This window comes from Oncorhynchus mykiss, chromosome 11 (genome assembly GCF_057628025.1).
Source record: "Oncorhynchus mykiss isolate SJ-2025 chromosome 11, ASM5762802v1, whole genome shotgun sequence".
In the NCBI taxonomy this organism is placed as follows: Eukaryota; Metazoa; Chordata; class Actinopteri; order Salmoniformes; family Salmonidae; genus Oncorhynchus; species Oncorhynchus mykiss.
This window is the reverse complement of record NC_143032.1, coordinates 77832501-77853931: the sequence shown is the minus strand read 5'-3', so window position 1 is coordinate 77853931 and position 21431 is coordinate 77832501. Positions and strand designations below refer to the sequence as shown.

The following is a 21431-nucleotide window of genomic DNA, read 5'->3' as shown; positions in this document are numbered from 1 at the left end:
CTGCTGTCCTCTCTGTATCCCTTTCTTTCCTCTCTGTATCCCCCGCTGTCCTCTCTGTATCCCCTGCTGTCCTCTCTGTATCCCTTTATTTCCTCTCTGTATCCCCTGCTGTCCTCTCTGTATCCCTTTCTTTCCTCTCTGTATCCCCTGCTGTCCTCTCTGTATCCCTTTCTTTCCTCTCTGTATCCCTTTCTTTCCTCTCTGTATCCCCTGCTGTCCTCTCTGTATCCCCTGCTGTCCTCTCTGTATCCCTTTCTTTCCTCTCTGTATCCCCTGCTGTCCTCTCTGTATCCCCTGCTGTCCTCTCTGTATCCCTTTCTTTCCTCTCTGTATCCCCTGCTGTCCTCTCTGTATCCCCTGCTGTCCTCTCTGTATCCCTTTCTTTCCTCTCTGTATCCCCTGCTGTCCTCTCTGTATTCCTTTCTTTCCTCTCTGTATCCCCTGAAGTCCTCTCTGTATCCCCTGCTGTCCTCTCTGTATCCCTTTCTTTCCTCTCTGTATCCCCTGCTGTCCTCTCTGTATCCCCTGCTGTCCTCTCTGTATCCCCTGCTGTCCTCTCTGTATTCCTTTCTTTCCTCTTTGTATCCCCTGCTGTCCTCTCTGTATCCCTTTCTTTCCCCTCTGTATCCCCTGCTGTCCTCTCTGTATCCCTTTCTTTCCTCTCTGTATCCCTTTCTTTCCTCTCTGTATCCCCGGAAGTCCTCTCTGTATCCCCTGCTGTCCTCTCTGTATCCCTTTCTTTCCTCTCTGTATCCCCTGCTGTCCTCTCTGTATCCCTTTCTTTCCTCTCTGTATCCCTTTCTTTCCTCTCTGTATCCCCTGCTGTCCTCTCTGTATCCCTTTCTTTCCTCTCTGTATCCCCTGCTGTCCTCTCTGTATCCCTTTCTTTCCTCTCTGTATCCCCTGCTGTCCTCTCTGTATCCCTTTCTTTCCTCTCTGTATCCCCTGCTGTCCCCTCTGTAGCCCTTTCTTTCCTCTCTGTATCCCCTGCTGTCCTCTCTGTATCCCTTTCTTTCCTCTCTGTATCCCCTGCTGTCCTCTCTGTAGCCCTTTCTTTCCTCTCTGTATCCCCTGCTGTCCTCTCTGTATCCCTTTCTTTCCTCTCTGTATCCCCTGCTGTCTTCTCTGTATCCCTTTCTTTCCTCTCTGTATCCCCTGCTGTTCTCTCTGTATCCCCTGCTGTCCGCTCTGTATCCCTTTCTTTCCTCTTTGCCTCGCTCGCTTCCTCACTCCTGCTTTCTCTCTCACTCTTCCCATCTCTTCCCATCCCTTTCACTCACTCGTTCTCCTTCACCCTCTCAGCTTCTCTCTTTTCTTTCTCTATCTTCCCTCTCTGTATATATATCCTTCTCCTCTCTCTCTCTGTCTCTCTCTCTTTCTCTCTCTCTCTCAATTTCTCTCTCTCTCTCTCTTTCTCATTCTCCATTTTCTCTCTCTCTCTCATTCTCTCTTTCTCTCTCTCTCTCTCTCTCATTCTCTCTCTCTCATTCTCTCTCTCTCTCATTCTCTTTCTCTCGCTCATTCTCTCTCTCTCTCATTCTCTTTCTCTCGCTCATTCTCTCTCTCTCTCATTCTCTCTCATTCTCTCTCTCTCTCTCTCTCTCTCTCTCTCTCTCTCATTCTCTCTCTCATTCTCTCTCTCATTCTCTCTCTCTCTCTCTTTCCCTCTCTCTCATTCTCTCTCTCTCTCTCTCTCTCTCTCTCTTTCCTTTCTCTCTGTGTTCTGAGTTTGTCTGGCTGTGCCGTTGTTGGTAGTCTTGTGTCTCATCATGTTTGAAACGGTTTTGTCTCCTCACTCCTCACTGCATTTATTCACTTCCCCTCCTCCTTTCATTTCTCTCTCCATCTCCCTGTTCCTCCCATCTCTCACTCCCTCCTCCTCACTTTTCCTGGACCATTCTGACTCAAACATCTCTATCAACTCTTCTCCTCCTTCTCTCCTCCTTTCTGTCCATCAATTGGGGCATTCTTTTTTCACTTCCATCTCACATCATTATGTTCACCTGTCCACTTGTCTCCTCCACCTTCTTATCCTCTCTCCTTCCACCTTGCCCTTCCTCCATCTCTCCCTCCTCTCCTCTCCTTCTCTCTGTTTTGTCTTCACAGTCATTGTATCACCCAGATTCTAGACAGTGTTCATCACATTCACCAACATGACATAGTGCACAGGGACCTGAAGGTCAGTATGTCTAGAAACCAACTTCCCTCCTTTCTCTGCCTGCCCCCCCCCACCCTCAACCCCTGCACCTCTGACTGCCCCCCCACCCTCCTCAACCCCTGCACCTCTGCCTGCATGCCCCCTCCTCTGTCTCAGTCTGTCTATCCGTGTGTCCGTCGATCAGTTCGTCAGTTTGTCTGTTGCTCTGTGGAGTTTCTGCTTGTTTAAATGTTCTACACTATTATTCTATCAGAGGTTCATTTCTTCTTGTTGCGCTGATTCACTGACTTCCCCCCTTGACTCCCACTCCCTCCCCAAAACTTTGACCCCGCTCCAGTCCTCTCAAACCGTCATCCCGGTGCACATGCCCAGCTTCTCAGGCTGCAGTGACCTTTCCTCTGTCCAAGGCGTGTCCCAAATGACACCCTATTCTGTATGTAGTACACCATTTTTGACCCCAACCCTATGAGCCCTGTATAGGGAATAGGGTGCAATTTGAGATGCAGACCAACTCATCACGGTTTGAAATCCCAGCAAGGCCCAGGTTTCCCTTGTTCACTCTGATCTCCATCGCTTCCTCAATCCCCTCCTCCTCTCAACCCCCCCTGACTCCTCCCCCTGACTCCTCCCCTTCTCCCATTGGAAAGCATCTCAGGACACATATTCAGCTACGCTACAGCACTCAACAACAACATCACCTAAGCCTGGGGGTATATAGCTGACAGGATAGATACTATAGCATTCTTTTCTCTAACATAAACCATTACGGTCTGATACCAACCGCAACCTAAGATGTGTGCCATGTGTTTAGAAAGCAAGGGGAATTTACTTATTATTTACAATTATTTCCCTGTTTAGACAGGCAATTTCACACTGGCAACGAGTAACCTGCAATACCAGACTCAGAAATGGTTTTTAATGAGCGACTAGCGATTTGAGTAACAACTAGTTTAAAAAAATCACCTTTTTCTAACACATCTTGTTGAGGAATAGTGTCAAATTAAACCACACTGACAGATTATGAGTTTTACAGTATTTTGTACAGATTTGAACACTATGGTGTTGAACACTGAGTTGTAGTCAATGAACAGCATTCTCACATAGGTGTTCCTTTTGTCCAGGTGGGAAAGGGCAGTGTGGAGTGTGATTGAGAGTCACTGCTACTTCCTGCTTTAGGTTTTGCTTGTAAGCAGGAATCAGGAAGATATAATTATGGTCACATTTGCCAAATGGAAGGCGAGGGAGAGCTTTGTACTCGTCCCTGTGTGTGGATTAGAGTTGGTCTAGAGTTTTTTTTCCTCTGGTTGCACATGTAACATGCATGTTGAAATGAGGTAAAACGGACTTAAATTTGCCTGCATTAAAGTCCCCAGCCACTAGGAGCGCCGCCTCTGGATGAGCATTTTCTTGTTTGCTTATGGCCTTATACAGCTCATTGAATGCGGTCTTAGTGCCAGCGTCGGTTTGTGGTGGTAAATAGACGGCCATGAAAAATATAGATTAACTCTTGGTAGATAGTGTTGTCTACAGCTTATCATGAGGTACTCTACCTCAGGCGAGCAATACCTCAAGACTACATTAATATTAAACATTGCGCACCAGCTGTTATTGACAAATAGACTCCCACGCCTCGTCTTACCGGATGTAGCTGTTCTGTCCTGCCGATGCACTGAAAAAACAGCCAAATGTAGATTATCCGTGTCATCCTTCAGCCACAACTTGGTGAAACAATAAGATATTACAGTTTATAATGTCCCGTTGGTAGGATAGTCTCGAACGGTGCTCATCCAGTTTAGTCTTCAGAGATTGCACGTTGGCCAATATAGCGGATGGTAGAGGCGGGTTATCTACTCGCCAACAAATTCTCACAAGGCACTCTGATCTCAGCCCCCTGTATTTCCTTATTTTCTTCATGCGATTGACGGGGATTTGGGCCTTGTCTGAGAGCAACATTATATCCTTCCTATCAGACTCATTAAAGAAAAAATCTTCATCCAGTTCGAGGTGAATAATTGCTGTTCTGATAAGAAGCTATTTTCAGTCACAAGAGACTGTAGCATCAACGTTATATACAAAATAAGTTACAAACAATGTGAAAAAACACATAAAATAGAACAATTGGTTGGTTAAGGGCCTGTAAAACGGCAACATCCATTCCGGCACCATTCCGCCACATTTCAACTTTTTATTCAGTACTTTTGTTGAAGGACCTTTGGCAGCAATTATGGCCTCGAGTCTCCTTGGGCATGACTCTACACGCTTGGCACACCTCTATTTGAGGAGTTTCTCCCATTCTTCTTTTCAGATCCTCTCAAGTTCTGTCAGATTGGATGGGGAGTGTCGCTGCACAGCTATTTTCAGGTTTCTCCAGAGATATTCGATCAGGTTTAAGTCCGGGCTCTGGCTGTTTCACTCAAGGACATTCAGAGACTTGTCCTGAAGCCACTCCTACATTGTGAGCTTATGTTCGTTGTCCTGTTAGGATGTGAACCTTCGCCCCAGTCTGAGGTCCTGAGTGTTCTGGAGCAGGTTTTCATCAAGGATCTTTCTGTACTTTGTTTCGTTCATCTTTCCTGCAATCCCTGCCGCAGAAAAACATCCCCACAGCATGATGCTGCCACCACTATGCTTCACTGTATGGATGGTGCCAGGTTTCTTCCAGATGTGACGTTTGGCATTTAGACTAAAGAATTCAATCTTGGTTTCCTCAGATCAGAGAATCTTGTTTCTCATGGTCCGAGAGTCCTTTAGGTGCCTTTTGGCAAACAACAAGCAGGATGTCATGTGCCTTTTACTGAGGAGTGGCTTCCGTCTGGCCACTCTACCATATTTGTTGGTACCCTTCCCCAGATCTGTGCCTCAACACAATCCTGTCTCGGAGCTCTATGGACAATTCCTCCGACCTCATGGCTTGGGTTTTTGCTCTGACATGCACTGTCAACTGTGGGACCTTATATAGACAGGTGTGTGCCTTTCCAAATCATGTACAATCAATTACATTTATCACAGGTGGACTCCTAATCAAGTTGTAGAAACATCTCAAGTATGATCAATGGAAACAGGATGCACCTGAGCTCAATTTCTTGTCTCATAGGAAAGGGTCTGAATTTTTACAGTACCAGTCAAAAGTTTGGACACACCTACTCATTCCATTCCATTTTTCTTTATTTGTAGTATTTTCTACATTGTAGAATAATAGTGAAGACATCAAAACTATGAAATAACACATATGGAATTATGTAGTCACCAATAAAGTGATAAACAAATCAAAATATATTTTATATTTGAGATCCTTCAAAGTAGCCACCCTTTGCCTTGATGACAGCTTTGCACACTCTCCACATGTGTGATGCCAACATTGTGAAAAATCTGTCGACGTGCCCTTGAGCAAGGCACTTAACCCTAATTGCTCCTGTAAGTCTCTCTGGATAAGAGCTTCTGATAAATGACTAACATGTGAATGTGTATTTCATGGACTGACAAGTCAATATTCTATGAACTGTATATTTTGGACACAAATAATGATTTACTGCTTCTGCAAATGTCAGTGTGAGATCAATATGTTGCATTCAGTATATTAAAATTAGTTTACCTCGTACACCTCTCTATTATTACCTGCTAAACTTATTATTATTAACTTATTACCTAGTAAAATATATATATATATATATATATATATATATATATATATATATATATATATATATATATATATCTCATATATATACAGTGGGGAGAACAAGTATTTGATACACTGCCGATTTTGCAGGTTTTCCTGCTTACAAACCATGTAGAGGTCTGTAATTTTTAAATGAAAATGCAAATGATTTACTTAAAAATCATACAATGTGATTTTCTGGATTTTTGTTTTAGATTCCGTCTCTCACAGTTGAAGTGTACCTATGATAAAAAATTACAGACCTCTACATGCTTTGTAAGTAAGAAAACCTGCAAAATCGGCAGTGTGTCAAATACTTGTTCTCCCCACTGTATATATTTTGCCATTTGCAGACAGACGGAGAACCACTTATTTATCCTTTTTATCATCCCCTGTCCTGAAAAACACACAGGCCTGGACCATGGTAGTAATAACAACAGACAATCCTCTTCACACACCCCCAGCTAACCCAACATGCGTGTGTATCCATGGCCTCTACCTATGCTGTATATCTATCTCCTCCCCATAAAGATAGATGCCAATCTGTGCATAGTCCAGACCTCATCATAATTACACCAGTCCAGACCTCATCATAATTACACCAGTCCAGACCTCATCATAACTACACCAGTCCAGACCTCATCATAACTACATCAGTCCAGACCTCATCATAATTACACCAGTCCAGACCTCATCATAACTTCACCAGTCCAGACCTCATCATAATTACACCAGTCCAGACCTCATCATAACTACACCAGTCCAGACCTCATCATAACTACACCAGTCCAGACCTCATCATAACTACACCAGTCCAGACCTCATCATAATTACACCAGTCCAGACCTCCTCATAACTACACCAGTCCAGACCTCATCATAATTACACCCACTCCAGACTTAATTTATTTGTACATTTAGCAGATGCTCTTATCCAGAGCGACTTACAGGAGCAATTAAGGTTAAGTATCTTGCTTGCTGTTTGGGGTTTTAGGCTGGGTTTCTGTACAGCACTTTGTGACATCAGCTGATGTAAAAAAAAAGGCTTTATAAATCCATTTGATTGCTCAAGGGCATATCAACTTATTTTTCACCTAGTCGGCTCGGGAGTCGAACCAGCAACGTTTCGGTAACTGGCCCAACGTGCTTAACTGTTAGGCTACCTGCCGCCCTACCTACTCATCATACCTAAACCAGTCCAGACCTCATAACTACACCAGTCCAGACCTCATCATAACTACACCAGTCCAGACCTCATCATAACTACACCAGTCCAGACCTCATCATAACTACACCAGTCCAGACCTCATCATAATTACACCAGTCCAGACCTCATCATAACTACACCAGTCCAGACCTCATCATACCTAAACCAGTCCAGACCCCATCATAACTACACCAGTCCAGACCTCATCATAACTACACCGGTCCAGACCTCATCATAATTACACCAGTCCAGACCTCATCATAACTACACCAGTCCAGACCTCATCATAATTACACCAGTCCAGACCTCATCATAACTACACCAGTCCAGACCTCATCATAACTACACCAGTCCAGACCCCATCATAACCCGTGTTAACCCTCGCAAGGCTGCAGGCCCAGATGGCATCCCCAGCCGCGCCCTCAGAGCATGCGCAGACCAGCTGGCCGGTGTGTTTACGGACATATTCAATCAATCCCTATACCAGTCTGCTGTTCCCACATGCTTCAAGAGGGCCACCATTGTTCCTGTTCCCAAGAAAGCTAAGGTAACTGAGCTAAATGACTACCGCCCCGTAGCACTCACATCCGTCATCATGAAGTGCTTTGAGAGACTAGTCAAGGACCATATCACCTCCACCCTACCTGACACCCTAGACCCACTCCAATTTGCTTACCGCCCAAATAGGTCCACAGACGATGCAATCTCAACCACACTGCACACTGCCCTAACCCATCTGGACAAGAGGAATACCTATGTGAGAATGCTGTTCATCGACTACAGCTCGGCATTCAACACCATAGTACCCTCCAAGCTCGTCATCAAGCTCGAGACCCTGGGTCTCGACCCCGCCCTGTGCAACTGGGTACTGGACTTCCTGACGGGCCGCCCCCAGGTGGTGAGGGTAGGCAACAACATCTCCTCCCCGCTGATCCTCAACACTGGGGCCCCACAAGGTTGCGTTCTGAGCCCTCTCCTGTACTCCCTGTTCACCCACGACTGCGTGGCCACGCACGCCTCCAACTCAATCATCAAGTTTGCGGACGACACAACAGTGGTAGGCTTGATTACCAACAACGATGAGACGGCCTACAGGGAGGAGGTGAGGGCCCTCGGAGTGTGGTGTCAGGAAAACAACCTCACACTCAACGTCAACAAAACTAAGGAGATGATTGTGGACTTCAGGAAACAGCAGAGGGAACACCCCCCTATCCACATCGATGGAACAGTAGTGGAGAGGGTAGCAAGTTTTAAGTTCCTCGGCATACACATCACAGACAAACTGAATTGGTCCACTCACACAGACAGCATCGTGAAGAAGGCGCAGCAGCGCCTCTTCAACCTCAGGAGGCTGAAGAAATTCGGCTTGTCACCAAAAGCACTCACAAACTTCTACAGATGCACAATCGAGAGCATCCTGGCGGGCTGTATCACCGCCTGGTATGGCAACTGCACCGCCCTCAACCGTAAGGCTCTCCAGAGGGTAGTGAGGTCTGCACAACGCATCACCGGGGGCAAACTACCTGCCCTCCAGGACACCTACACCACCCGATGTCACAGGAAGGCCATAAAGATCATCAAGGACATCAACCACCCGAGCCACTGCCTGTTCACCCCGCTATCATCCAGAAGGCGAGGTCAGTACAGGTGCATCAAAGCTGGGACCGAGAGACTGAAAAACAGCTTCTATCTCAAGGCCATCAGACTGTTAAACAGCCACCACTAACACTGAGTGGCTGCTGCCAACACACTGACACTGACTCAACTCCAGCCACTTTAATAATGGGAATTGATGGGAAATGATGTAAATATATCACTAGCCACTTTAAACAATGCTACCTTATATAAATGTTACTTACCCTACATTATTCATCTCATATGCATACGTATATACTGTACTCTATATCATCGACGGTATCCTTATGTAATACATGTATCACTAGCCACTTTATACTATACTATGCCACTTTGTTTACATACTCATCTCATTTGTACATACTGTACCCGATACCATCTACTGTATCTTGCCTATGCTGCTCTGTACCATCACTCATTCATATATCCTTATGTACATATTCTTTATCCCCTTACACTGTGTACAAGACAGTAGTTTTGGAATTGTTAGTTAGATTACTTGTTATTACTGCATTGTCGGAACTAGAAGCACAAGCATTTCGCTACACTCGCATTAACATCTGCTAACCATGTGTATGTGACAAATAAAATTTGATTTGATTTGATTTGATTTGAACTACACCAGTCCAGACCTCATCATAACTACACCAGTCCAGACCTCATCATAACTACACCAGTCCAGTCCCCATCATAACTACACCAGTCCAGACCTCATCATAACTACACCAGTCCAGACCTCATCATACCTAAACCAGTCCAGACCCCATCATAACTACACCAGTCCAGACCTCATCATAACTACACCAGTCCAGACCTCATCATAATTACACCAGTCCAGACCTCATCATAACTACACCAGTCCAGACCTCATCATAATTACACCAGTCCAGACCTCATCATAACTACACCAGTCCAGACCTCATCATAACTACACCAGTCCAGACCCCATCATAACTACACCAGTCCAGACCTCATCATAACTACACCAGTCCAGACCTCATCATAACTACACCAGTCCAGTCCCCATCATAACTACACCAGTCCAGACCTCATCATAACTACACCAGTCCAGACCTCATCATAACTACACCAGTCCAGACCTCATCATAACTACACCAGTCCAGACCTCATCATAACTACACCAGTCCAGACCTCATCATAACTACACCAGTCCAGACCTCATCATAACTACACCAGTCCAGACCTCATCATAACTACACCAGTCCAGACCTCATCATAACTTCACCAGTCCAGACCCCATCATAACTACACCAGTCCAGACCTCATCATAACTACACTAGTCCAGACCTCATCATAACTACACCAGTCCAGACCTCATCATAACTACACCAGTCCAGACCCCATCATAACTACACCAGTCCAGACCTCATCATAACTACACCAGTCCAGACCTCATCATAACTACACCAGTCCAGACCTCATCATAACTACACCAGTCCAGTCCGTACTCTTCCTACTGTATCTGTTAAGTTTTTCCATCCATGTATTTTTAGCCTGTTGGTCATGTGGTCTGTGTCTGAAAAGACACAATGGTGCCAGTTGTGTCAGCAGAAGGCAGGATAGGTATACAACATGCTGTTGGTCTTAAGATAATCTTTTCAATGTGTTGTTTTTAGCTGTGGGATAGAAAGCCATACCCCTTACCACATCCTCTCCCTTCTCCCTCCCCTAGTCCCCCCTCCCTCCCCTAGTCCCCTCTCCCTCCCCTAGTCCCCTAGTCCCTTCTCCCTCCCCTAGTCCCTTCTCCCTCCCCTAGTCCCCTCTCCCTCCCCTAGTCCCTTGTCCCTCCCTTACTCCCCTCTCCCTCCCCTAGTCCCCCCTCCCTCCCCTAGTCCCCCCTCCCTCCCCTAGTCCCCCCTCCCTCCCCTAGTCCCCTCTCCCTCCCCTAGTCCCCTAGTCCCTTCTCCCTCCCCTAGTCCCTTCTCCCTCCCCTAGTCCCCTCTCCCTCCCCTAGTCCCTTGTCCCTCCCTTACTCCCCTCTCCCTCCCCTAGTCCCCCCTCCCTCCCATAGTCCCTTCTCTCTCCCCTAGTCCCCCCTCACCTCCCCTAGTCTCCTCTCCCTTCTCCGTGCCATAGTCCCTTCTCCCTCCCCTAGTCCCCCCTCCCTCCCCTAGTCCCCCCTCCCTCCCCTAGTCCCCCCTCCCTCCCCTAGTCCCCTCTCCCTTCTCCCTCTCCTTTCCCTCCCCTAGTCCCCCCTCCCTCCCCTAGTCCCCTCTCCCTCCCCTCTCCCTCCCCTAGTCCCCTCTCCATGCCCTAGTCCCCCCTCCCTCCCCTAGTCCCCTCTACCTCCCCTAGTCCCTTCTCCCTCCCCTAGTCCCCTCTCCCTCCCCTAGTCCCCTCTCCCTCCCCTACTCGCCTCTCCCTCCCCTAGTCCCTCCTCCCCTAGACCCCTCTCCCTCAGCCCTAGTCCCCCCTCCCTCATGGCTGCCTAAATATGGTTCCCAATCAGAGACAACGATAAACACCTGCCTCTGATTGAGAACCACTCCAGACAGCCATAGACTATACTAGATAACCCCACTAAGCCACAATCCCAATACCTACAAAAACCCCAAGACAAAACACACCACATAATAAACCCATGTCACACCCTGGCCTGACCAAAATAATAAAGAAAACACAAAATACTAAGACCAGGGCGTGACAATACATTTCTTTAAGATCATTGGTCACCTAAATGAAAGAGAGGGAGGGAGCATTTTGCCCTTTGACCTTTCTCATAATGGAGCCAGTGGAATCCATTGGCCCTACATGGAGATCTTTGTTACTTTGACAACGGATCGTTCTCATTGGCAGGTTTGAACTGTTTACAATAAAGTGGTCCAGGTGATGATACTCTACTTAAAGTCACATGATACACACCTACTGGCCATTCTACCGCCAAGTTATTGTCCTTTCGCTTGGCTAGGCCATGGGTTGCACAAGGCTGGTGACAGAAGACCCCCCCCCCCCCCCCCCCCCCCTTCGTCCTCCTCCCCACTTCCTCCCGCTACCTTCCTCCTCCCCCCTCCCCATCCCCCTACCTTCATTCTCACTCTTCCCCGCTCCCCCCCCCCCCCACCTCTACCCCTTACCCTACCCTCCTCCCTAGCCTGTGCATGGAATTGTAGCTATGCTGCTCAGACTAACATGCGCCCCCTGGTGTTTGCATGCAGTCATTGCATCCAGCAGATCGTGGAGGCGGTGCTACACTGCCATCAAATGGGCGTGGTGCATCGAGATCTAAAGGTGGGTAACAGGTCTGTTCAGTGTCTGTTCAGTGTGTGTTCAGTGTCCATTCAGTGTCTGTTCAGTGTCCATTCAGTGTCTGTTCAGTGTCCATTCAGTGTGTGTTCAGTGTCCATTCAGTGTCCATTCAGTGTCTGTTCAGTGTCCATTCAGTGTGTGTTCAGTGTCTGTTCAGTGTCTGTTCAGTGTCCATTCAGTGTCTGTTCAGTGTCCATTCAGTGTCTGTTCAGTGTCCATTCAGTGTGTGTTCAGTGTGTGTTCAGTGTGTGTTCAGTGTCTGTTCAGTGTCCATTCAGTGTCCATTCAGTGTGTGTTCAGTGTCTGTTCATTGTCCATTCAGTGTCCATTCAGTGTCTGCTCAGTGTCCATTCAGTGTCTGCTCAGTGTCCATTCAGTGTCTGCTCAGTGTCCGTTCCGTGTCTGTTCAGTGTCTGTTCAGTGTGTGTTGTGTGTGTGTGTGTGTGTGTGTGTGTTGGGGGTGTGTGTCCTCTATATGCGTGTTAAGCGAAATTGTCCAACATCACTGTTTGTGGACAGATTATAGCTGTCTAGCACTGACTGTAAAATATAGTAACACCTCTCTAGAGAAGACTGAGCTGAGCTGTTCAGTAAATCTTTAGCCTGTCAGTCCTACCAAGTAGTTTCTAGTTAAAAAACAAACAAACATTATTTCACTTTTATTTAACCAGGTAGGCAAGTTGAGAACAAGTTCTCATTTACAACTGCGACCTGGCCAAGATAAAGCAAAGCAGTGGGACACAAACAACAACACAGAGTTACACATGGAATAAACAAACATACAATCAATAATACAATAGAAAAGTCTAAATACAGTGTGTGCAAATGAGGTAGGATAAGGGAGGTAAGACAATAAATAGGCCATAGTGGAGAAATAATTACAATATAGTAATTAAACACTGGAGTGATAGATGTGCAGAAGATGAATGTGATGAAGTAGAGATACTGGGGTGCAAAGGAGCAAAATAAATAAATAACAGTATGGGGATGAGGTAGTTGGATGGGCTAATTACAGATGGGCTATGCACAGGTGCAGTGATCTGTGAGCTGCTCTGACAGCTGGTGCTTAAAGTTAGTGAGGGAGATATGGGTATCCAGCTTTAGTGATTTTTGCAGTTTGTTCCAGTCATTGGTAGCAGAGGACTGTAAGGAAAGGCAGCCAAAGGTGGAGTTGGCTTTGGGGATGACCAGTGAGATATATCTGCTAGAGCGCGTGCTATGGGTGGGTGCTGCTATGGTGACCAGTGAGCTGAGATAAGGCGGGACTTTACCTAGCAAAGAATTATAGATGACCTCGAGCCAGTGGGTTTGGCGATGAATATGAAGTGAGGGCCAGCCAATGAGAGCACACAGGTCGCAGTGGTGGGTAGCATATGGGGCTTAGGTGACAAAACGGATGGCACTGTGATAGACTACATCCAATTTGCTGAGTAGAGTGTTGGAGGCTATTTTGTAAATGATATCGCCAAAGTCAAGGATTGGTAGGATAGTCAGTTTTACGAGGGTATGTTTAGCAGCATGAGTGAAGGATGCTTTGTTGTGAAATAGGGAGCCGATTCTAGATTTAATTTTGGATTGGAGATGATTAATGTGAGTCTGGAAGGAGAGTTTATAGTCTAACCAGACACCAAGGTATTTGTAGTTGTCCACATATTCTAAGTCAGAACCGTCCAGAGTAGTGATGCTGGACGGGTGGGCAGGTGTGGGCAGCGAATGGTTGAAGAGCATGCATTTAGTTTTACTTGCATTTAGGAGGAGTTGGAGGCCACGAAAGGAGTGTTGTATGGCATTGAAGCTTATCTTGAGGTTAGTTAACACAGTGTCCGAAGAAGGGCCAGAATTATACAGAATGGTGTCATCTGCGTAGAGGTGGATCAGAGAATCACCACCAGCAAGAGCCATATCATTGATGTATACAGAGAAGAGAGTCAGCCCGAGGATTGATCCCTGTGGCACCCCCATAGAGACTGCCAGAGGTCCGGACAACAGGCCCTCCGATTTGACACACTGAACTCTATCAGAGAAGTTGTTGGTGAACCAGGCGAGGCAGTCATTTGAGAAACCAAGGCTGTTGAGTCTGCCAATATGCATGTGGTGATTGACAGAGTCGAAAGCGTTGGCCAGGTCGACGAATACAGCTGCACAGTATTGTCTTTTATCGATGGCAGTTATGATATCGTTAAGGACCTTGAGTGTGGCTGAGGTGCACCCATGACCAGCTCGGAAACCAGCTTGCATAGCGGAGAAGGTACGGTGGGATTCAAAATGGTCGTTGATCTGTTTGTTAAATTGGCTTTCGAAGACCTTAGAAAGGCAGGTTAGGATAGATATAGGTCTGTAGCAGTTTGGGTCTAGAGTGTGTCCCCCTTTGAAGAGGGGGATGACCGCGGCAGCTTTCCAATCTTTGGGGATCTCAGACAATACGAAAGAGAGGTTGAACAGGCTAGTAATAGGGATGGCAACAATTTCGGCAGATAATTTTAGAAAGAAAGGGTCCAAACTGTCTAGCCCAGCTGATTTGTAGGTGTCCAGATTTTGCAGCTCTTTCAGAACATCAGCTTTCTGAATTTGGGTGAAGGAGATCAGTCTCCTGTCTTCAGGTCAGAATCATATCCTACAGCCTTATCTCTTTCTCTGCACCATGGGATCTGTCCAATACGATCTTTCACATATCTCTGATGGTGCCTTGCAAAATGCTGCCCCTCTATCTCTCTCCTGGTTTTGAAACAACAACTCCCCCCTTTTCCAAATGCAGTCCCTCTCTCACCTATCTTCTTGTTGAGACAGCACCTCTCCTTGTCTGGGGAGAATGCCAGTATGCATGCTTGTTATGCTATCTGACGGATGGGTCTTCTATGCTGTGCTAGTCCTCTCTCGGAACAGATTTTGATCACCAGTTTAAATGGTTCAGGATTTGGGCCATTTATCTACTTCCACAGGGTCAGATGAACTTGTGGATACCATTTGCATGTCTCTGTGTTTAGTAGGAAGGAAGTTAGAGGTCATTTTGTGAGCCAATGCTATGCTAGCAGATACCCATAGACCTCTGGTCATTGCGCTGATGCTAGTTAGCAATTGCGCTAGCCCTAGTTAGCAGCTTTCTTCAAACTGCACGCAAAGACAGAAAAATGGTGCCCATTAACTAGTCTGACTCTGGGGATGTAGATTGCCAAAATCCCAAAGTATCCCTTTAAATTGCTTGTTAAGATTGGTTGTAGTGTGTGCTGGATTTAAAGTTAGCCCCTTGTCAATATGATTCCCAATATGATTCCCAAAATGGGTTCTCAAAGGGAATTGATTCTTTGCCACATCCAGTTTAAATTTGTCTCTATGGTGCTTCCAATTGAGTTTTATAGCTTCCTGTAAGTATGTATTTATAGGTCAGATGACAGAAACTTGTTCTAATTGGTCAGAGCCTCTGTGCTGAGTGTTGTGATTGGATTGCAGCAGCAGTCCTGTCATCTCTCCTATCATGTGTGCGTGCGTGTGTGTGTGTGTGTGTGTGTGTGTGTGTGCGTGTGTGCGTGCTTGTGTGTTATACATGTTTTTATGGCTGCTTGTTGTCTTGCATGAAGCTGCGTGTGTGTTTTCAGTTCCCTAGACCAGGATAACACCTCATCAGACCCCAGCGCCGGCCTCTGCAACATTCTTCCTGTTTATCAGAACTGTTGTGGATATTTCTTTATTCAGCCACACCTATCAGGTTACAGTCCTCAGCTCTGGGGCATTTCACACAATATGTCATAGTGATGGCTGAGGACAGCCTCGGAGAGGGTCTGAAAGGCGAGGAGATCGCTCCAATGAAGTGGAGACAACCAGGAGATCGCTCCAACGAAGTGGAGACAACCAGGAGATCGCTCCAACGAAGTGGAGACAACCAGGAGATCGCTCCAACGAACTGGAGACAACCAGGAGATCGCTCCAACGAAGTGGAGACAACCAGGAGATCGCTCCAACGAAGTGGAGACAACCAGGAGATCGCTCCAACGAAGTGGAGACAACCAGGAGATCGCTCCAACGAAGTGGAGACAACCAGGAGATCGCTCCAACGAAGTGGAGACAGCCAGGAGATCGCTCCAACGAAGTGTAGACAACCAGGAGATCGCTCCAACGAAGTGGAGACAACCAGGAGATCGCTCCAACGAAGTGGAGACAACCAGGAGATCGCTCCAATGAAGTGGAGACAACCAGGAGATCGCTCCAATGAAGTGGAGACAACCAGGAGATCGCTCCAACGAAGTGGAGACAACCAGGAGATCGCTCCAATGAAGTGGAGACAACCAGGAGATCGCTCCAACGAAGTGGAGACAACCAGGAGATCGCTCCAACGAAGTGGAGACAACCAGGAGATCGCTCCAATGAAGTGGAGACAACCAGGAGATCGCTCCAATGAAGTGGAGACAACCAGGAGATCGCTCCAACGAAGTGGAGACAACCAGGAGATCGCTCCAATGAAGTGGAGACAACCAGAGAGTTATGAATAATTGATTAGTGTGGAATAGACTTAGGCGGTATCCAGATTGTCTTACCTTCATACCGACCTTGTAACATCCCGGGATATTCGTTAATACTGGCACTGAACACAAGGAGCGCTATTTTCAAACCCCACTGAGCCGCTGAGATCCGAAGGTTAGCCATGCTAACAAGTACATGTAAAATCCCATATGCTAACTAAATGCTAACAAGCGCATTGCAAACATTTTATACAGTCTCTGGCATAAATTATTTGCAGGACAGACATCCCAGCTCACAAAGTTATACAAGTAACTCAAAAATGCTACACAGTTTGCTGCACGTATGAAACAAATATTAGATAGCAAGGCTCTTGATCCAGGAGGGGATTCTCGGCCGTTACCAAGCAAAGCTTGAATTTGCAAGAAGCTAACCACTTAGTTAGATAGCTAACTAGCTACTAAATTAGCAAACCAAATGCATAACTGCAGAGCATTTAGCACATTTTAGACAGTCAACTTAATAGTTACAAGAAATCTAGCTGGTAAATATTTAGTTGTTAATTCCATATTGTAACTAGATCACCTGGAGAGTGCTGCACTACAGTGACTCACAAGGCTCCGGTCTAACGTTGTTGTGTGTTGTAAACAAACACCACGTGACTGGGGACTACGATAAGGTTCATAATGAAAAATTAGGTGACAGGTGAAATTAAGAACCTGACCTGCTTTAACCTTTAACCTCTAACGGATTGCACAAGTCAACTGCAGTTATTTACTTAAAAGGTACCTACAAATATTGAAATGATTAGAAATAATTTCTACGGTATTGACTGTATTGAAAAAAACATCCCGTGGCCATTTCCAATACCCCCGGTATACAGTATATACGGTATAATGGCCAAGCCTAGTATGGAAAGCAGGTCCATGAAGATGTTCTGTTCTTATGCTTCTTCTAATGTCCCAAAAACAGAGGAAATAGGCCACTGACTGGAAAGGACATTGTTGTCCGACTTCAACACAAGTTACCGGGTCATTTGAGGTACTGGTACAGAGGTACAGAGGTACTGAATTAACTCAACTGACATGAGACAAATGGAGACTTCATTTATTAGTTGATTTTTGTTGAAATATAACAGTGTTAAACTCCAAATGGTAATTTGGCTGAGATATTACGGCACTAAAGCCCAAATCCTGTAAGCCTCTCTCAGCTCTTTGTCAGTCAGGGTAAATGACCTAACCCTGTCTCTGGTTTCACACTATGGCCGTCAGTCGCCTTAAATCGGAGTGCCCTTTCAATGGAGGTCTGTCTGCCTGCATCTCTGCCTGTCTCTCTCTCTCTCTCTCTCTCTCTCTCTCTGTCTCTCTCTCTCTCTCTCTCTCTCTCTCTCTCTCTCTCTCTCTCTCTCTCTCTCTGCATGCGTTTGTGTGTGCGTAAGAATCAAGGATGGATTTGTGTGTTGCTGCATAGAGCTATGCAGACAGGATGACTGTCTGACTCTTTGTCTGTCTCTGTCTGTCTCTGTCTGTCTGACTCTCTGTCTGTTTGTCTGTCTGTCTGTCTCTGTTTGTCTCTATCTGTCTATTGTATGCCTGTCCACCTATTCATTGGAAGCTGTCTGTCTGTCTGTCTGTCTGTCTGTCTGTCTGTCTGTCTGTCTGTCTGACTGACTGTCTGTCTGTCTCTGACTGTCTGTCTGTCTCTGACTGTCTGTCTGTCTCTGACTGTCTGTCTGTCTCTGACTGTCTGTCTGTCTGTCTGTCTGTCTGTCTGTCTGTCTGTCTGTCTGTCTGTCTGTCTGTCTGCCTGCCTGTCTGTCTGTCTGCACGTGGTGAATTTCTATGTGTTTGTGCGGGTGGCCTGGATATTGTATGCCTGTCCACCTATTCATTGGAAGCTTGTGGTTAATCTGAATTCCACCCACAATCATAGCAGGGATTATCCCAACACTGCAGTGTTGGCAAGTTTGAACTTTCTCCTTACAAATGAGTAAACCCTGAATCATAGGCCTGAGAGAGTGATGACACTGCCTCAGCCTTCTAGTCTCTCTCTCCTTCTCTCTTTTGCTGTATCTCTCCATTTCTCTCTCTTTAGCTCTTTTTTGTTCGCTATCTCTCCCTTCTCACTATCTCTCCCTTCTCACTATCTCTCCCTTCTCACTATCTCTCCCTTCTCACTATCTCTCCGTTCTCACATCTCTCCCTTCTCACTATCTCTCCCTTCTCACTATCTCTCCCTTCTCACTATCTCTCCGTTCTCACATCTCTCCCTTCTCACTATTTATCCCTTCTCACTATCTCTCCCTTCTCACTATCTCTCCCTTCTCACTATCTCTCCCTTCTCACATCTCTCCCTTCTCACTATTTATCCCTTCTCACTATCTCTCCCTTCTCACTATCTCTCCCTTCTCACGATCTCTCCCTCTCTCTTTTTTCTCTCTTCTTTCTCTTTAGCTGTCTCTTTCTTTCTCACTATCTCTCCCTTCTCACTATCTCTCCCTTCTCACTCTCTCTGTTTTCTTTCTCTCTCCTGAGCAAGTGAGGGGTAGAAGAGAGGGAGAGGAGGAGGAGAGGGTGGAAACTAAGGGAGTGATGAAGGAGGGGAGATGGCATGTAAGAATGAAAGTTAAAGAGGAAGACAGGCTGCAATGACAAGCTACTACAATGACAAGCTACTGCAATGACGAGCTACTGCAGTGACACAAGCTACTGCAATGATGACTGCAATAACAAGCTACTGCAATGACACGAGCTCTTGCAATGACACGAGCTCTTGCAATGTCACGAGCTACTGCAATGACACGAACTCTTGCAATGACAAGCTACTGCAATGACACGAGCTCTTGCAATGACACGAGCTCCTGCAAAATGACACGAGCTACTGCAATGACAAGCTCCTACAATGACATGAGTTACTGCAATGACACCAGCTACTGCAATGACATGAGCTACTGCAATAACAAGCTACTGCAATGACACGAGCTACTGCAATGACACGAGCTACTGCAATGACAAGAGCTACTGCAATGACACGAGCTACTGCAATAACAAGTTACTGCAATGACAAGCTACTGCAATGACAAGAGCTACTGCAATGACATGAGATACTGCAATAACAAGCTACAGCACTGCAATGACAAGCTACTGCAATGACAAGAGCTACTGCAATGACACAAGCTACTGCAATGACAAGAGCTACTGCAATGACACGAGCTACTGCAATAACAAGCTACAGCACTGCAATGACAAGAGCTACTGCAATGACAAGAGCTACTGCAATGACAAGAGCTACTGCAATGACACGAGCTACTGCAATGCAGGGGATTCACTGACACTGTTAACATGGTGTCAGAGTTTATACCATACACCAGGGATCATCAACTAGATTCAGCCGAGGGACAATTTTTTTCTTCTTGAGCTGGATGGTCAAGGCTCCAAAACCTAATTACAAATAATTTGTAGACTAGAAATAGATTGCAAGAAGCCCAAACAGATATAATATTTGACTAAAACGTAATAATTTCAAACATTGCTTACATTTGTATACAATCACATATATGGTATATGTGCTCCGAAATATTGTGGGGGCAAATAAAATCAACTGCGGGCCAAATTCAGCCCGTGGGCCGCCAGTTGGGTAACCTTGCCTTACACCCTTATAGGTGTGTCTGGGCCGAGGTTGTGTAGATAGTTTTTATGTTGGATAACTCAGGGTACAAAGATGGAAAGAGAATTTGTGTTGATCTTAGGTGAAAGTAAAGTTAGGTGAAAGTAAAGTTACAGAAGCCCTTATTAGCACATTGGAGAGCTATGTAGAGCTATGTAGAGCTATGTAGAGCTATGGAGAGCTATGTAGAGCTATGGAGAGCTATGTAGAGCTATGTAGAGCTATGTAGAGCTATGGAGAGCTATGGAGAGCTATGTAGAGCTATGTAGAGCTATGTAGAGCTATGTAGAGCTATGTAGAGCTATGTAGAGCTATGTAGAGCTATGGAGAGCTATGTAGAGCTATGTAGAGCTATGTAGAGCTATGTAGAGCTATGTAGAGCTATGGAGAGCTATGTAGAGCTATGGAGAGCTATGGAGAGCTATGTAGAGCTATGGAGAGCTATGTAGAGCTATGTAGAGCTATGTAGAGCTATGGAGAGCTATGTAGAGCTATGTAGAGCTATGTAGAGCTATGGAGAGCTATGTAGAGCTATGTAGAGCTATGTAGAGCTATGTAGAGCTATGGAGAGCTATGTAGAGCTATGTAGAGCTATGTAGAGCTATGTAGAGCTATGTAGAGCTATGTAAAGCTATGTGTACTGAACAAAAATATAAAGGAAACATGCAACAATTTCAAATATGTTGCTGAGTTTACAGTTTATAGAAGGAAATCAGTCAATTACAATAAATTAATTAGGCTCTAATCTATGTATTTCACATGACTGGGAATACAGATATGCATCTGTTGGGGCGTGGATCAGAAAACCAGTCAGTATCTGGTGTGACCACCATTTGCCTCATGCAGCGAGACACATCTCCTTCGCATAGAGCTGATCACGCTATTGATTGAGGCCTGTCAAATGTTGTCCCACTCCTCTTCAATGGCTGTGTGAAGTTGCTGGATATTGGCGGGAACTGGAACATGCTGTTGTGCGCACGTAGATCCATAGAATCCCAAACATGCCCAATGTGTGACATGGCTGGTGAGTAAGCAGGCCATGGACGTCCAGGAATGTTGTACAGATCCTTGCAACATCTTGCTGAAACATGAGGTGACTGCAGCAGATGTATGACACAACAATGGGCCTCAGTATCTCGTCACGGTATCTCTGTGAAGAGCACACTTCTCCAGCGTGCCAGTGGCAATCGAAGGTGAGCATTAGCCCACGTGAAGTCAGTTTCGAGGCCAAACTGCACTCAGGTCAAGACCCTGGTGAGGGCAACGAGCTAGCAGATAAGCTTCCCTGAGACGGTTTCTGACAGTTTGTGCAAAAAGTATTTGGTTGTGCAAGCCCACAGTTTCATCAGCTGTTCAGGTGGCTGGTCTCAGATGAACCCGCATGTGAAG

The 21431-nt window shown here is 46.0% G+C and overlaps 1 protein-coding gene across 28 annotated transcripts in view; it reads left to right on the top strand.

The window, feature by feature from the left end:
- The window catches only part of LOC110536395 (calcium/calmodulin-dependent protein kinase type II subunit beta), a 158298-nt gene that overhangs the window by 46842 nt on the left and 90025 nt on the right, over positions 1-21431 (top strand). For 15 of the 28 annotated variants that reach the window (XR_016484703.1, XM_090191162.1, XM_036936363.2 and 12 more), the window contains exon 6: positions 2107-2179. Coding sequence is in view for 27 of the 28 variants with exons in the window: in XM_090191162.1 (XP_090047288.1) it covers positions 2107-2179 (73 nt within the window). In the remaining variant the exon portion in view is untranslated. Of the gene's footprint in view, positions 1-2106; positions 2180-11833; positions 11907-21431 lie in introns of all 28 variants that reach the window. The other 13 variants (XM_090191163.1, XM_090191156.1, XM_090191164.1 and 10 more) reach the window with 2 other exon arrangements.